Here is a 14,828-nt window from a genome sequence, read left to right on the forward strand (position 1 = left end):
AAACCAGAAGAATAACAACTTCAGGGTAGTCAAGAGAAGGAGAAGGGACACTGGTACAGAAAGACCCAACTGTAGATCACATTTTATTAATTTAAAACATCTTTTGGCTGTTACTGCTCTTACTATATAAATGCAGAGCTAAACGATGGCACAAGTTTTTGCAGGGATGATTCTGTTCACACATGGAGGGATGTTTCTGGTTTAGCCAAAACCTAAAACTTTAACAAATCAGCAACTGCTCACCAATCCCTCGGATATGCATATATCCATCCCTCTCTCCTATACCATCTATGTCCATTGGTGTCTACCAAAAGAATGGTATTAGATCTAAAGAAGGAAAGATGGATTGGAAAGTCTTTCCTTTTTACCCTAGAGGTCATTTTTACCCTAGGAATCCTTATGTTAAGGTTTGCTTCTACACACAGTTTCATTTTTACTGGGCAGAAGATAGACTCTTACTACAAATTTCCTTTTACTGGATTCCTGCCTCCAAAACATTTTATAACTCAGATATAGTCCCAATGAAGATATTTTGTTGAAATCATTTAAAATGACACATTTAATCACTAAACTTTTGTTTTTTGGATTTCCTTGTCTGTTTAGAGTATCCACATTACCCACTGCATCGGAGATCTGTCAAGGAACAAATGGTTTACAAGAAATCAACAGATTTCTCAAGAGTTATACTTATTTTTAAAAAGTATCTTTAATTTCAAGAAAGTTTTAATTTTAAAACACACATCTTTCTCAATAAGCCATTTAAAAGTTCATCTATAACTCGATAGATTATTAAGGAAATAAGAAATGACTAAGTAATTTTGTAGAAAAAGAACTAAGGAGTAGAACTACAGAATTTCTACTCCCCACTCTTACTATTAACCAATCATGTAGCTTGTGCTTTAAATTGAAAGGAACTTTTTAAACCCAGGATCATTTTTCAGTGAGAGTGTCAGAAAGGATCTATACCAGGTTGGCATGAGTAAAGAGGTAGCTGATAAGTTATCTTTCCTCTCTACCATTAAAACAATCCCTTTGTAAGATATCTGAACCCTTGGCAATATCTCACAAGATCTCAGTTTCAGCATAGCAGTGGCTCCTCTCTCTGGGTGTTCAAAAAAGCACTGAATGGAAGATCTATATGTCGGCCCTGTCGGTAAGGAAGGGGCTGCAAAATGGCTAGATTAACAAGGATACCAAAATTGACAGAAGTGTAGGGGTTTCAAATGTACCTTGGTAAAGAACTTAGAGCCTCAGGTCATAGAAGCTCTGGAAGTGCCAAGTGTTTTGTGGGAATAACCAACCTGCATAGACCAAAAAGGTGATGAGTGCTGCCAGCAGGTGGATACGAAGCTTGGGTCTGACCTCCTGGAAGTTCAGCAAAGCGCTATGGAAGATAAAGGAGCAGAGGGCCTCTACGATGACCGCTTTGGGCAGGTCGACTTGAATGGGATTCTTGCAGGCGAAGCTCCTCTCGCTGACGTGATACTTGGTCAGCCCCAGGCTCCACAGGGCGCCTATGCAGTACCTGCTGCCCAGAGCACCAATCAGCTGAGCCAACAGCCTCACCGCACCCATCTCGGGGGACATTCCCCCCAGCATCATCTGCATCATCACACCGCACGGGTTGCTGGAGGTGCCCACCAGAGTCAGGCCATGTACCAACGTGAAGAAGTAGATTAGCGTCAGCGGCCAAGTGGGGTGCGCGGGTTCCTGCTCACTCAGCAGCAGCAGCTCATGGGTGCAACAGCAGAGCTGTAAGGTGGCCAGAAACTCCAAAACGAAGGCGTGGGCCATGGGTCTGTGCAGCTGCTGCTGCCGGGCGACCACGCGGGCCAGCCCTGCGAGCAGCACGACCGACAGCATCAGCCCCAGCGAGGTGCAGGTGTCCTGCATCTCGGACCAGAGCGCCCGCAGCGCCGTCATGGCTCGCTCAGCTCCAAACTAGGCTGCCTGCTACGGCTTGGCAGGCGGCGGTCTAAGGGCCGGAGTCCGAAGTCCGCAGCCCCGCCCACTCCTCACGCCCCTCGGGCCGGACCGACTCTGGACCAGCAGGAGGCCTCGGGGGCGTCACGCTCTAGGACTCCTCCCTCCTTCCCCCTCCCCGGGCGACTGCTGGGACCAGAGCCGGGGTGGAGTGGAGGCGGGGATGGCGAGGAAAGCTCTGCTAGGGCCCCGGCTGAGGGGCCGACGGTCAGCCGGAGCCGGAGGCGCCCACACCCTTGCCGCCTCCCTAAGGGACTGCAAGCAGGCACGGCTGGGGCAGGGAGCGGAGCGACCACGCTCACATGGAGGCCATTGCGCATGCGCCTGCCGCCGTGCATTCTGGGAAGCGCCTGGACCTGGGCCCCTGGAGCCCCCGGGCCGGCTGGGCGTGTGCTCGCCTGGAGCGGAGCGGGACGTGCGCGTGTACCGCGCTTTGACACGTGTTTGGAAGCGAGGATCTTGAGGGTTCTCCTAAACTATAAATCCTAATAAGCTCCTTAAACTATAAATCCGTCAAGCTGGAAAGACCCGTAAAAATCATCTCGGCCACCACCTCGTTTTATTAACCGGCGACTGACAAGACGGGAGGTGACGGAGGTGCAGAACAGAGGCCGAGGTTGGCTTAGCGGGAATGGGCTTCAGAGTCCAGCGAATCAGGGTTTGACCTGGGTGAAGCAGGGTATGCAACTGGCTCTTCTTGTTTTTTTCCTTTTTTGCTTTTTCTTCCCAAATCCCCCCCCCCCCCCCCCCATCCCCCGGGTCTTCTTGACCTTTCGTTTTTTTCACCTACTTCATAAGAGTTGTGGGTCATACCAACCGCCTCATCGATTTGTTTTAAAAAGGGTGAAAACCACGTAGCACAGAGCTTAGCACCTAAGAAGTGTTCAATAAGTTGTAGTTCAAAATGAAAGAGCAGGTCTGATGATGCCCGGGTCCGCAGCTCTTGCCGCCACATCCCGCTCCCATCGGCTCGCCCGCCTAGGGTGGCCCGTTGTGGGTGCGGATGGGAGAGACTGTTGGGGATTCCTCAGACCTCGCACCTAGCGTGGTTCTGCGCTAATGGAAGAGGTGTCATGGTTTGGGGTGGGGGGTTCCCGGTGCCTCAGCCCTCTGCAGCCTCAGGTCTGACTCCACCGGGCTCTGCTGACCACAAGTCCGCATTTCCTAGGGCCAAGGAGGAGGGAGAGAGGAACAAAAATGAGAGGAATTGTTAGCCCGAGCTTCAAGTGATAGAACTTGGAAGGTGTTTTTTCTTGCTGGTTCTCCTCAGCTTTACCTCCCCAATCTCAACTTGTCCATTTGTAACTAATGAAAGTTCTCTTTATAACTCCAAGTTTTCTGTGGTGCCAATAGACAGTCTCTGAAATATGAAAAAATAAATTCTTTCACAAAATACGCAAAGTAGAGAAATGAAGTCCATTCCTCTTTCCTGCGTTGGTGCCTGATCAGGAGGAATTTAGGAATTGAAACTATTTTTTAATCATTGCTGTTGAAAGAGGTTGCTTTTAAATCAATCCTATGAGTGTAACGCCTTCATCGCTCCCCTTTACTAGAAGTCTCTTGAGGATTAGTTATGTGAATATATTTTGTTTACTGCTCTGCTGATAATTCACTTTTACCTGCCAAACCCATATAGAAAACTAGTCTTTTGGACTTTGACTCGAAATTTTGATATTAGGATAATATACATCGTCATTTAAAGAACTTTGGATATTGTTTCAATTAGAGAACAAGTCCGAAATAAGCCCAGTTAATTACTTGTGATTGAGTATTTCACATCTCATAAATCAATCTCTTCCAATTTTCAGAAGCAAGAAGTCACTAATTAAAATGTCTTCAGTGTGACATTGTGGGCTAAGAGCTCTGTGGGAAGCAAACCACCCAACTCCCTCAGCACATGTGTTTGTTGATATGAGGGACAGAGCCGGATCTTGCAAACCCAGATTTCAAAATTCCAGTTCCCAAGAACAGTGTCTTCATGAAGAAGAATGACTCTTTAGGTGGGTTGGGAAGATAAGAGTCTGGCTTCCCCTGCGACTTTGGCCCCATTTCAACCACTTTGCTTCTAGGCATCACAGAGACATCCTGGCCAGGGAAAAGGCAGTGTGGTTCTGAGAGGCAGGAGTAGGTTTGGTGAAAACGCTGGATTTAGCATTTGAAAATGAGCGTTTGTATCTAACTCTGCATTTACTCACTATGAGATCTTGAGGAAATTGTTAGACTTCTCTGTGCTTCAGTTTCCTCATTATAAAATTATAGTAAAGAGCTAACCCAAGGTTTTATTGTGAAGATTGAGTGAGATAATACAGATGAAGTGCTTTGTAAAGAGCTATTATCAATGAGTTATTTTTAAATTGAGATATATGGACATACCATAAAATTTGCCCCTTTAAAGTGTACAATTTAGTAGTTTTTGGTATATTCACAAAGTTGTGCAACCATCACAAATTAGTTATTATTTTGAGTGGTGACTCTTAGAAATGAAGTCCTAAATGTATAATGTGACTGTCCCTATAATCTTTGGCATGAACTACTTAAATATGAGAATATAAAACAGTTATGTCTTATTATTATATGCATTGCTTCCTATGTGGAGAAGAAACCCAAAACATAACCCTGGAGAAGTCTTAAGATAGCAGTTGCTGGACCCTGAAATGGAAGATACTTATTTAGTGCTCTATCCTCAACGATCGATTAGATTTTTGTGAGGTCCTTTGCTCCTACCTCAGTAATACACTATCGAAAGTAGTCTATCTTCCTGTTAACTTTAATTTTAGTTGAAAAAATACTTGAGTAGCAGACATTTATAAGACAATCTGCCTCAATAACAATCTCATAATAATATGTGATATTTATTGAGCACTAATTTGTGCCAAACATTGGATATTATTATTCTCACTTTACAAAGGCTCAGAGAGGATAAAAAAAAATAGAGAAGATACCTTCTAATATGGTGGAAGAATAAGGCTGCAGGTAGATAAAATTACTATAATGCACCACCAATACTTTAAAATTGGTGGAGTAATTGAATCCACGTAGAATGACTAAGATCACATGTTTACAGATGTTAACGTTTGTACAGAAATTAAAGATTTTTACAGAAGTTGGCCTGTTTGAAAAATCCCAGAATATCCTTCTCCTTTTGCTCTGATTTCATGCTGTTTACTAGTTTCACTTCTCGTGTTTCTTAATACCAGGAAGAATAGGCCTTGAATAGAGGCTACAGGAATTTCTACTGCCAGGAAGGAATATAATTTACATTAAATGGTTAAGTGATATTCGAGTTCTTGTGTAAGGGACTAATTCATTTTTTTAAACTTTCAGTTATTAAAATTTCCTAACATACACAAAAGTAGAGAGAATAGTATAGTGAATTCCTGTGTAGTTTTTACTCAGCTCTTCAATGACTGTCTATAGGTGGCCAATTTTATTTCATTTATTCTCCAGAGTTTTGGTGGGGAGGAGGCCGGAGTACTTTAAAGCAAATTCTATACATCTTGTCATTTTTGCTGGCTATCTTCTGATTCCTCCTCCCAGTCTGCTCTTCCTCTACCTCTCATCCCTGCTCTGATTCCCTCGAGGCTGACCACTATAGAATGCAGGTGAGGGACTCCCTTCTCGTCTAGGTGGGTTCTGCCAATGGAGAGCACCGCCAGGAGACTGGAGGAATGGAGGAGCTTAATACCTTGAGGTACTATTCCTCTGGCCCCCTTTCTGAGGGTTTAACCAAAGATCACAACTTCTCTCCACAGGGTTCTCTGTCTCTGGGTTCTGATAACTCGTTTCCTCACCCCTAGCCATAGGGGTGGTAACAGTTGTTGTTACTAAGCCAGGAACACTGCATTATACCTCATAGTTTCCCTAAAGCCTTCCTACATCTTTGGAAAGGGTCCTTTTATTAAATTCTCTCTAAATTACCTAACTCGATTGTGCTACTTGTTTTCTGCTAGAAACCTGACTGATTCATTTCATCCAGAAATACTTCAGTATGTACCTCTAATTGATAAAGACATTTAGAAAAACTTGACCATCATGTCATTATCACATGTAACAAGTTAACGATAATTCTTGAATATTATTTAATACCCAGTCCATATTCAGATTTCTCCAACTAAAAAAATGTCTTTTTGTACTTGGTTTAAAGTCCAAGCAAAATCCATACCTTTAAAATTATTGTGCCTCTTAGTCTATAAGAATCTCTCCCCTCCCCCCTTTTTAAATGGATGTTATAGATTTGTTGGAGAAACCAAGTCATTTGTTCTGTAGAATGTTCCACACTCTGTAATTTGGCTGATTGCTTCTACACAGTGTCATTTAACTTGTTCCTCTGTCCCCTGCATTTCTTATAAACTGGTAGTTACATTTAGATGCTTGACTAGATTTAGTTTCTTTTTCTTTTCTTTTTTTTTTAAGGCAAGAATACCTCGTAAGTGTTGCTGTGTACTTGAGGCACATAATGTATAGTTGTTCTACTTTTGGTGATGCTAAGATTAGTCAGTGGATTTATAAATTGACCATCAGTCTTCCACTTTTTAGTATTGATTAATGATCATCGCATAGATCTATTAATTCGTTAGGAGTTGCGAATTGGTGATTTTCTAAAATCATCTTTCCTCTGCCTTTATCAGATAAATTTATTCTGTAAAGAATTTTCCATTAATAACTATTTGGTCACTCTAAAATACAGTTTGTAACAGAAAAACAGGATTTAATCACTTCCCTTTGTTAATTTTCATAATGAGTTGGTGTCCCAGTAGCCTTTAATTATGACTAATTATTTTATTACCATGATGAACTCATGGATTTTTATATATTTGATATGTTTCAATACACTTAATCATTATTTTTGATGTTCAAATTGTCTAACTTAGGTCAGTGAGAGCTCCTTTTCATTGACTCCTTGTTAGCCCTTACTAGCTTTTATTACTGTGATAGCACTTTAGTAGAAGAGAGGTCAACTCTGGACACTAATTTAATTGTGTTTTTAGACCCGCAAAACTGAGAAATAAGTTCACCTAGATGATAGTGAATTCATTAAGGTGACACCCTAAATACAGCCCAGTCATCCAGCCTCCCTTGCTTGTATGTTCAGTCATTCACTCAACAAATGTTTTTTGAGGACCTACTCTGTGCAATGTACCCTGATAACTTTGGTGAAACAACAGTGAAGACAATTCTTCCTCTAGAATAACATACAAGAGGGAACAGAAGAGAGAAAAGAAAATTAAAATATAGTTAAAAGCACTATAGTAAATGGGGCTGGCCCCGTGGCCGAGTGGTTAAGTTCGCGCGCTCCGCTGCAGGTGGCCCAGTGTTTCGTCGGTTCGAGTCCTGGGCGCGGACATGGCACTGCTCGTCAGACCACGCTGAGGCAGCGTCCCACATGCCACAACTAGAGGAACCCACAACGAAGAATACACAACTATGTACCGGGGGGCTTTGGGGAGAAAAAGGAAAAAATAAAATCTTTAAAAAAAAAAAAAAAAAAAAAAAAAGCACTATAGTAAAGAAGAAGACTCTGTAGGAGCATGGGGAGGGGGCTCCCACTCAGACTTAGGAAAGGCTGCATGGAGGAAGAGTCATTCTAGCTGAACCCTGAGGGATAAGTAGGAGCTCAGAGGTCAAGAGGAGGGGAAGAGAGGCAGGGGGCCTGCAATTTGCAAAGGCCCAGAGAGGCAGCCCAGGGCAGTCAGGGTGCTGTAGGATGGAGTGTGAAGAGGGAAGTAGTGTGAGATCAAGGTTAAATGAGACAATGCTGTATTGGATAAACACTAAAAAGTACTTAGTACGCAGCCCAGCACATGGTTAGTGCTCAATAAGGGTTGGTGTTTAAAAATAGAGCTAAAAGATGAAAGTTATGTAATAATGAATTTTGCACCAAGGCCTCAGACAAGATGAAGACAAATGAAGGGAAAAAAACCTCAGCAAAATTTAGAATTACATTCCAGTGACATCTGTGAGGAGAGAAGGAGATGAGATGTTTAAGAGCTTCTGAAGGCACATCCTTTGGCTTGATGTTATCATGGCAGAAACTTTAAAAACCTGGATGTCAGGGAAGAGATTTGAGTGATTACATTAAAAAATATATACTTTATTTTGAAACAATCTCAAGCTTATGGAAAAGTTGCAAGTATAATACAACAAACTATTTTTTCTTCAACCACTTGAAAGTGAGTTGCTGGTATTTATGTCTCATTACCCTGAATATTTTAGTGTTTGTTTCCTCAAACAACAACATTCTCTTACATAACCATAATAAGACCATCAAAATCAGGAAATTAACATTGTTACATTACTGTCGTCTACTCCTCAGATCCCATTCAAGTTTGGCCAATAGTCCCAGCACTGTCCTCTGTGGCAGAAGGATTCAGTTCAGAATCACACATTGCATTTAGCTGTCATGTCTCATTAGTCTCCTTCAATCTGGAAGTTTTGTCAGTCCTTCCTTCACAACCTTGACAATTTTGAGGATTACAGGTCAGTTATTTTGTAGAACCTCTTTGAATTTGGGTTTGTCTGATTGTTTCCTAGATATTAGTTTCAGGTTAAGCATCTTTGGCAGGAATACCACAGAAGTGATGGGGTGTTTTTCTCGTTGCATCCTATCAGTTGCCAGATGATTTCAGTTACTGATGTTAATTACTTTGATCTCCTGATTAAGGTAGTATCTGTCAGGTTTCTTTACTGTAAAGTTCCTATTTTCCCATCGTGTGGTGGGAAAGTTCATCAAACCTTACATTTATTTGAACAAAAATATTTATTGATAACCTGTAAACAACTGAAATGTTCGGGTCCTGTGACCTCGTCCTGTGGGTAGAGGGGTCGGCCAGTGTCTCTACTTTTGTATTTCTTTAATAGAAGAAAAGAAAAGCAATGTTTCTGAGTGGAGGGAACTCTGAAATTGGTGTCAGGACCCTTGAGGACTAGACACAGTTCTGCCACTGTGTCAGTCTGCTCAGGCTGCCATTACTAAACCACAGCCTGGGGGCTTCAACAACAGACATTTCTTTTCTCATAGTTCTGGAGGCTGGGAGTCTGAGATCAAGGTGCCAGGGTTAGTTTCTGGTGAGACCTCTCTTCCTGTCTTGTAGACAGTGGCCTTCTCACTGTGTCCTCACATGGCCTTTTCTCTGTGTTCTCACAGAGAGAGAGATCTCTGGTGTCTCCTCCCCTTCTTAGAAGGACACCAGTCCTATCAGATTAGGGCCCCAGCTTTTTTTTTTTTTTTTTTTTTTTTTACCTCATCTGACCTTAATTATCTCCCTAAAGGCCCTATCTCCAAACACGGTCACGTTGGAGGTTAGGGCTTCAGTATATGAAAGGCAGGGGGACAGTTTGGTCCAAAACAGTCACTAATGAGTGACTCCTGCTTTGTGCTTCCATTTCCTCTATCTAGGAGGGGTCCCAGCTATCCCCCTAGGATTCAAGCATCCCTGGAGGACTGACGGAGCAGGACTTCAGGACTCTATTTATATGTTGCTCCTGAAGAGTCTTAGGAAAGAAGTCATCCTAAGAGAGAAAGAGAGAGAGCTGAGTTCTCAAGCCTTGTTCAAGGATAGTGAGCCATTGTCAGGAAGGAGAAGAAATGATGAATAGAGCATGGTCTCTGTCATTTAGATTTCCCTCCAGTTCAGCCCCCGTGGGTTCATGCCTCTGTCTTAAGGTGAAAGGGCTGCAATTAAAAAAACAAAAGTCAAACTAAATTGAAACACCCATGCGGTGGAATACTGTTCAATGAGAAATAGGGATGAGATATTCACAATAGCAAAAAGGTGAAAGCAACCCAAGTGTCCATTGAGGGATGAACAGATAAACAAAATGTGGTATATACATTACAGTGGAATATTATTCAGCCTTAAAAAGGAAGGAAATTCTGACATATGCTACAACTTGGATGAAACTTGAGGACATTATGCTAAGTGAAATTAGCCAGTCACAAAAAGGCAAACACTATATAATTCCCCTTATATGAGGTATCTAAAATAGTCAAACTCATAGAAGCAGAGAATAGAATGGTGGTTGCCAGGGCCTGGGGGAGGGAGAAATGGGATTTATTGTTTAATGGGTATAGTGTTTCAGTTTTGCAAGATGAAGAGAGTTCTGGAGATGGATGGTAGCGATGGTTGCACAACAATATGAATATACTTAATACCACTGAACCATATACTTAAAAATGGTTAAGATGGTAAATTTTATGTTATGTGTATTTTACCACAATTAAAACAATGAAAATTAAACAATTAAAATATTTTTTAAAAAGGTTGAGCTATCAGGCTAAGCAAAGACATGGATGAATCTTGAAGGTACATGCTACGTGAAAGAATCAACTCTGAAAGGCTACAAACTTTGGGATTTTATTTATAGGACATTCTGGAAAAGGCAAAATTATAGAGACAGAAAACAAATCAGTAGGGATTCAATGGGGAAGAGGGTTGAATATATTAAGCACAGAGGATATTTTATGGTGGTGAAACCATTTTGTATAATACTGTAATGGTGGATATATGACACTATGCATTTGTCAAAACCCATAGAACCTTTTCGTATGTAAATTTCAAAAAAAAAAAAAAAATCATTTAGGAGATAGGAGGGTCCCAAGATGGAGTAAAGAGTGGCACAGAATAATCTAACTATGTTATAAATGTTTGAAACAACCTCACTGAAGGAGGTGGGAGAAAAAGTGCTGACCTAAGTAACTTGGTAATTGAGTGGATTCTGTAAAACTAAATGCAAAAGGAATTGTACATCAGCACTATCCTCTAGTTGATAAAGTTATACCATGATAACACAATATACCATGATGGTGAACTTTACCATGGGGGTATAAGTTAACAATACTGAATATATATATACACACACATACACTGGAATTGAATAGTTAAATAAATGGATGGTGGATAGTGGGAGCCAGGTTTCTCGCTGTTGGAGTGGGAATTTACAGATAATCAAGGGGAAGAGGCTAGAATGATCCATGTGGTAACGAATTAGAGTTGGAGATAGCAGTATGAACTTAAGTTTAGCTTATATAGATCCAGATGGTTACATACACAAGTAGTTACAGATATGTGCATATACATGGGTTAGTATACACACATTTCCTTACTCTGTCAGCAGAAGAGTCTAGAGGGTAGGATCCCTCAGTAGCAATGAGCACACCTAGTGCTTAGATCTTGGTTTCTAATACCATTCTCCAATCAAAGGAACCAGGGCTCCTTAGGGAAATGGATGATTCAAGGCCTGGGGTAGGAAATATACAAGGTGAGCCTGGAGCATATTGTAGTGCCATAATGTAAATCCTAAAAAAGAGGAATGGAGATATGTCAAAGGGACACAGGAACCAACTGAAAGAGCTGGCCAAAGCTAGACAATTTGAGCAACAAAATAAAGTAGTACTGGAATATAACTCAAAAGAATAAAGTATATATCCATGAAGCCACACTGATATACATAAATGATTGGACAAATAAATGGGAGAAAAGATAAAAATAACTCATGCAGAAGAATTCCAAATAATTTTTATAGATGCTCTGCCTTCAAGGAGGCTGAGCATAGCTCCTCATGTGTTAAATGTGGGTTGTGCGTATTGACTTGTTTTCAAAGAGAACAGTATGGAAAGGAAGGGGCAGAGAGGACAGGAAACAGTAACATTGCAGTGAAGAAACCTGACAGACACTCCCTCAGCCAGATGACCAAGGTTAACATCAACAGCGATGTCAAGCTGATAGGATGTACCTTTGATACCATGTGATGAGAATGGCACTTTATCTCTGTGCTCTTCCTTCCCAAAACACATAACCCCAGTCTAATCATGAGAAAATATCAGATAAATCCCAATTGAGGGACATTCTGCAAAATACCTGAACCCCTCAAAAGGGTCAAGGTCATAAAAAATAAGAGAAGTCTGAGAAGCTGTCATAGCCAAGGGAAGCCTAAGGAGATGTGATGACTAAATGTAATGTAATATCCTGGGTGGGATCCCGGAACAGCTAAAGGACATTAGGTAAAAATTAAGGAAGTCTGAATAAAATATGGACTTCAGTTAATAATAATAATATTAATATTGGTTCATTAATTATGACCAATGTTCCATACCAATGTAAGATGTTAACAATAGGGGAAACTGTGGGTGGCGTATATAGGAACTCTCTACCATATTTGCAATCTTTCTGTAAATCTGTGACTTTTTTTTTTTGCTGAGGAAGATTAGCCCTGAGCTAACATCTGTGCCCATCTTCCTCCACTTTATAATTGTGTCTCAGCCACAGCATGGTTGACAATTGGTGTAGGTGCTTTCCCAGGATCTGAACCCACAAGCCTGGGCTGCTGCTGAAGCAGAGTGCACTGAACTTAACCACTATGCCATGGGGCTGCCCCATTTTTTTGTTTTGTTTCTTTAATCTAGAACTATTTTAAATAAAAAGTGTATTAAAAAATAAAATAATATCCACACACACAAAATAAAAGTTGCTCCTAATTTTTTTTAGTAGAATTGGAACACAAGGATGTTTCAGCAGAGCCTGGAGTTGGTGATTTGGGCAATGACAAGAGATGGTGAAGACCTCAGTACAGGACGTCAGTAACCTTGGAGCAGGCACCTGTGGGCACAGCAACTGCAGAGTGCTTTGGGCAGCTCCCAGAGGCCTATCTGCCCTTTAAGCCTCAATAAAAGCTCTTCAGAGAGCCAGAGCTAGGTCGGGCTAGGAGAAAATGGCGGTGAAGACACTTGCTGTGCAGGTGCACTGGGGGCTTCACCAAACAATTTGTGAGAAAATAAGGCAGTTTGGTTTTCCTGCAGAATGAACAGAAGCAGAGCCAAAGAATTACTGTTTTGTAACTCTTGTTGCAGCCCTATATTTAGGATACTGTTGCCTGAAAAACTAGGGATCTACAAAATGAGGGGGCTTATCTCTAAGGTATCTAGAAATTTCTTTAAAATCTGTTAAATATAAAAGGTAAAATATAAAAATCTATAAAATACCCACACACCCAATGCAATTTAATAACCTGAGTCAAAGAGCGTACTTTTTTTTTTTTTTGATAATGGTAAAACTAAGTTAGAACACAGATGCCAGGAATCCCTTTCTTTATACCTAATCTATTAGAAATACAAACCTCAGCCAACTGGTTTTTCAACTTCCTTTTCTCTCTAATGATGGGACTGGTGGTTTGAACCTGTGCTTACATTTCTAGTTTTGAATTTAACTGGACAAACCTGATTCTTGCCAGGATTATCAACTCTTTGAATTCTAGTTATGGGAGCTACCTCTTTCTGAATTCCGCTCCCCCTAACTTCCCATTCACTGCTCCCTTTCTGATGCGCAACTAGCTGTTTCATTTTTACTCAACTTCTCTTACAGTGTGCAGTATGACGACTGGCTCTTCTGTGTTAAAAGTGAGATTTGTGATTTTAATTCTTTATTTCCAAATGGTGAACAGAATCTAACTGGATCTATCAAAACACAGCCTAACCCCAGAACAAGGCTTGTCTGAGAAAGATTACGGACAGAATGACTAATTAATAGGCTCTTATCACGGTGGAGTCTTCATTCATTCAACAAATATTTATTGAGAATCAGTTAGGTGCTAGCCATCATGTGATGAATAAATACTATCCCTTTACTCTAGGTGCTTAGGCTATTGAGAAAGACAGGCTAATATTAAACAATGATTAAGTATTTTGTATATTAAGATAGGGGACTATTGTGCTGTCTTCCCTAAAACTATGCTTTTTAATATTTTGCTGGGGGAAGTCATAGACTCCTTGAACTTGATCAATGTCATGGACTGTAGCTGCAGAAAACAAACATACCCCCAAAATCTTGCCAATAATTTCAAGTTATTCAAGGATCCTCTGAAGCCCTTCCATGAACTCTGTGTTTAGAATTAGCTACCCTAATTAATAAACACCAAAGCCAGATGAAACCAGAAGAAACAGACATTTCACGATAAATGGAGGGGAAGATAGACGAAGTGCCGAGGAGTAGCAGCAGCAAGAATGAAAAAATAAGTTTCTATAGCTTTGTCTTACGTGTGTTATTACCAGCTAACACACATAGCAATGACTATTTCCAGGAATAATCCACTAGGGAGGACCGAATGCCTCACCAAGTGAACTTTGCCCTCCCGCAGAAGAACACTTGAAGCTGCCAGCTCACTCCCTCCTGTTCCAGTGCAGAACCAGTGTGATGGGTGGTAAGAGGTGCCATAAACTAAGACTAAGCAGGGTAAAGGGGATGGAAAGTTACTGGGGTTTTGTGTGTGTGCTGTTTTGTACAGTAGAGTGTCAAGGAAGCCTTGTCTACTACGGTGATATTTGAGCAGAAATTTGTAGAAATTAGGGAGCAAACCATGTGGATATCTGGGAGAACCTTTCAGGCAAAGGGAGCAGCAAAGGGGAGGAGGCCAGAGGGCGGAGCAGAGTGAGGTGAGAGAGTGGTGGAAAAGAAGTCAGGGGGAAGTTGAGGCATGCATGTCAGATCTCCCAAGGTCAGGGTGAGAGGATCAGGGATAAGGGATAAGCAGAATCTGAGGGTACCTGGCTCTGACAGGATCATAGAGTGCTGTTAGTAATGGAGAAACTGCTCAGTGAAACCCAGTGCGAGGTGTTTTGCCTTGCAGTACCCACGACAGCACAAATGCGGGAGTGGAGGGAGAGCCAGCCACATTAGGATGATGTAGACAAGCTTACCAAGCCCTACCTTACCAAGGTAAGGGTCCATATATGTAAACATGGGCACCCCTATGTGTATGAGGGGGGAGTGCGGATAGGGTGGAGCCAGGAAACTGAAAGAACCATGGGGGAAATACTTAAGAAAGTGAGTAAAAAGCAGAAGCCTAGGATATCT

At 41.5% G+C, this 14,828-nt stretch overlaps 1 protein-coding gene across 1 annotated transcript in view; it reads right to left on the bottom strand.

Annotated features, from left to right (window-relative positions):
- The window catches only part of AQP11 (aquaporin 11), a 69,392-nt gene that overhangs the window by 11,437 nt on the left and 43,127 nt on the right, over positions 1-14,828 (bottom strand). Inside the window, exon 4 of the mRNA XM_070625814.1 lies at positions 1,302-3,147. Coding sequence (XP_070481915.1) covers positions 1,302-1,923 — 622 coding nt within the window. The 5' untranslated portion in view covers positions 1,924-3,147. The remainder of the gene's footprint in view (positions 1-1,301; positions 3,148-14,828) is intronic.

The sequence above is a fragment of the Equus przewalskii genome, chromosome 6, assembly GCF_037783145.1.
Source record: "Equus przewalskii isolate Varuska chromosome 6, EquPr2, whole genome shotgun sequence".
In the NCBI taxonomy this organism is placed as follows: Eukaryota; Metazoa; Chordata; class Mammalia; order Perissodactyla; family Equidae; genus Equus; species Equus przewalskii.